Raw genomic sequence first — 2,500 nt, 5'->3', positions numbered from 1 at the left:
TAATAAAATATTGATGATTTAAATAGCAGTGGCAATAATAATAATAATAATAATAATTGTAACAAAAATAATGATAAATATTTTCAGTGAGTATTTTAGATGTGCCATTGTCTTATTTAACTCATTTTACTTCAAGAAAACTGATTTGTCCTCCGCTGATGGCTGTTCAATAACACACAGGTTTCTTTTTCCTTTCCTTTCTGTTTTGCATTTGCACTTTAACCCCTCCCCTCCTGTGACATCACGGGCCCCGCCCCTCGTCCTCTCCTGCACTGTGATTGGTTCGGTGGTTGCTGATGGGATCATGTGATCATGGATCGTAAAGGGATGGGAACGATTGTGGGAAATGGGAGATGTCTCGTCGATGTGCCAAAGGCTGCCGGAGACAAAAGTGGAGAAGAGCAGAGAACATTTACAAAAACATGTCACGATCATCACAAAAACTGAAAGAACAATACAAGAAATTACATTTTGCATAAAGAAAAATGTATATAAACTGCGCTATTTATAACTTTTAGTAGTTTTACTTAAAAATAACAATGCAATAGAGCACATTTTTTGTGATTTTATGTAAAAAAAAAAAAAAAATTAATTAATTAGAATTTTAGTTTAAAGTTGCTTGTCGTTTTACTTTTTTCCATTTATTTTGCAGTAATTTCCGCTTAATTTTACACTTAAATTAATGTATAATTTAACGTTAAAGTTTCTAATCTAATTTCATTTCAGCTTTATTTCAGTCAGCTGTAGTTTTAACAGTAACAGCAAAAAATGTTAGCTTTTTTTGAAAATGTTTAGTTTTATCAAAATATGATTTCCTCTTTGTTTCTTTGGATTTTGTGGTTAAAATGATCTGAACTTGTTGTTGAGGAAATGAGATTAAACAAATAAAGCTTGCAATTTGCAGTTCATTAAAGTCCATCGAGACTGAGAACAAGTTGAGATTTAAAGAAGACCCTGTAGATGAGTCTCTGAAGCTGCTCCATGTTTTGTGATCCGCCGAGCGTCAGGCCTGACGTGATCTCCTCTAACGAGCGTCTGGCTGTCCTCAGACCTGCTGGAGGAGACGGAGAAGCTGATGGCGGAGAAGGTGGAGGTTCAGCGGCAGGCCGAGAAGGAGAGCGGTGAGCTGCTGCAGCAGGTGAAGCAGCTGGAGGCGGAGCTGGAGGAGCAGGTGAGCCGTCTGCAGGAGCTGCAGGAGACCCACGGCACCGAGACGGCCGACCTCCGCCAGCAGATACAGGCCTTGGAGAAACAGATGGAGAAGAACCGCAAGTTCATGGACGTGAGTCGCTTCTGCATGCTCCCTCCCGTTCCTGCAGTCTGTATCTCATAGTTTCTGAATTCATATCTTGTGCTTCTCCGTTCATAACTCATGGTTCTGAATTTCTATCGCGCAGTTCTGATTTTAAATCTTGGGGTTCTGAATTCGTATCTCATGGTTTAGAGTATATATCTCATTGTACTGAATTCGTATCTCGCAGTTCTGAATTCATATCTCATGGTTCTGAATTTGTATCTCATGGTACTGAATTCGTATCTTGCCGTTCTGATTTTATATCTCGCAGTTCTGATTTTAAATCTTGGGGTTCTGAATTCGTATCTCATGGTTCTGAATTCGTATCTTGCCGTTCTGATTTTATATCTCGTGGTTCTGAATCCATATCTTGCAATTCCAAATTCATATCTCATGGTTCTGAATTTCTATCACGCAGTTCTAATTTTATATCTTGAGATTCTGAATTCATATCTTGTAATTCTCGTGGTTCTGAATTTGTTATAACTTGCGGTTCTGAATTCATATCTCTTAGTATCTCATAATTCTGGATTTGTATCTCGCAGTTTGTAATTCGTATCTCAGGGTTCTGAATCCAGTTAGTGGGTATCAGTCCTGGGAGATGTTTTTCTGAGGGTTAGTGTGCTAGCATGCTAAAGGTGTCACATGACCCGTTTCTGTCCTTCTGTTCTTCAGGAGCAGGCGGCGGACAGGGAACACGAGAGAGACGTCTTTCAGCAGGAGATTCACAACCTGGAGCAGCAGCTGAAGAATCCCGCCAAAACCCAGACAGGAAGTGATCGGCGGGACAGAGAGGTACTTCTGATTCATACACGACACCTCCAGACACCAGCAGGGATTAACAGATTCCATTCAACGTATATTTATTTGATCTTGCATGCGGCGTGTGATACTGTGTAGCCTGTCAGGCGCTCTGTGTGTTCACTGCTGCTCCATCTGAAAACTAATCAAAGAACAGCTTCACTGATGAGATGCACGTGATTATAGCGTGCAGGCCCTACTTTGTGTACAGTGTTGCCGTGGAAACCTAATCTCTTCTGACAACAGTGCCTTCTGCTGGCAGAGAACGCATTGCATTTATTCCGCCGCAAATATATATATATATGTGTGTGTGTGTGTGTGTGTGTGTGTGTGTATGTGTGTGTGTGTAGTGTAATCAGCATGATGTTAAAATTGTTTCCAGTCAGTAAAGAACGTTGGGATATT

At 40.4% G+C, this 2,500-nt stretch overlaps 1 protein-coding gene across 1 annotated transcript in view; it reads left to right on the top strand.

Moving 5' to 3' along the window:
* Positions 1 to 2,500, top strand: part of akap9 (A kinase (PRKA) anchor protein 9) — an 84,758-nt gene that overhangs the window by 54,886 nt on the left and 27,372 nt on the right. The window contains exons 23-24 of the mRNA XM_043233027.1: positions 1,050 to 1,282; positions 1,970 to 2,089. Of these exons, the coding sequence (XP_043088962.1) occupies positions 1,050 to 1,282; positions 1,970 to 2,089 (353 nt within the window). The remainder of the gene's footprint in view (positions 1 to 1,049; positions 1,283 to 1,969; positions 2,090 to 2,500) is intronic.

Source organism: Puntigrus tetrazona, unplaced genomic scaffold (assembly GCF_018831695.1).
Source record: "Puntigrus tetrazona isolate hp1 unplaced genomic scaffold, ASM1883169v1 S000000746, whole genome shotgun sequence".
NCBI classification, from domain to species: domain Eukaryota; kingdom Metazoa; phylum Chordata; class Actinopteri; order Cypriniformes; family Cyprinidae; genus Puntigrus; species Puntigrus tetrazona.
The sequence above is the reverse complement of the archived record's forward strand: the minus strand, read 5'-3'. Positions and strand labels throughout refer to the sequence as shown.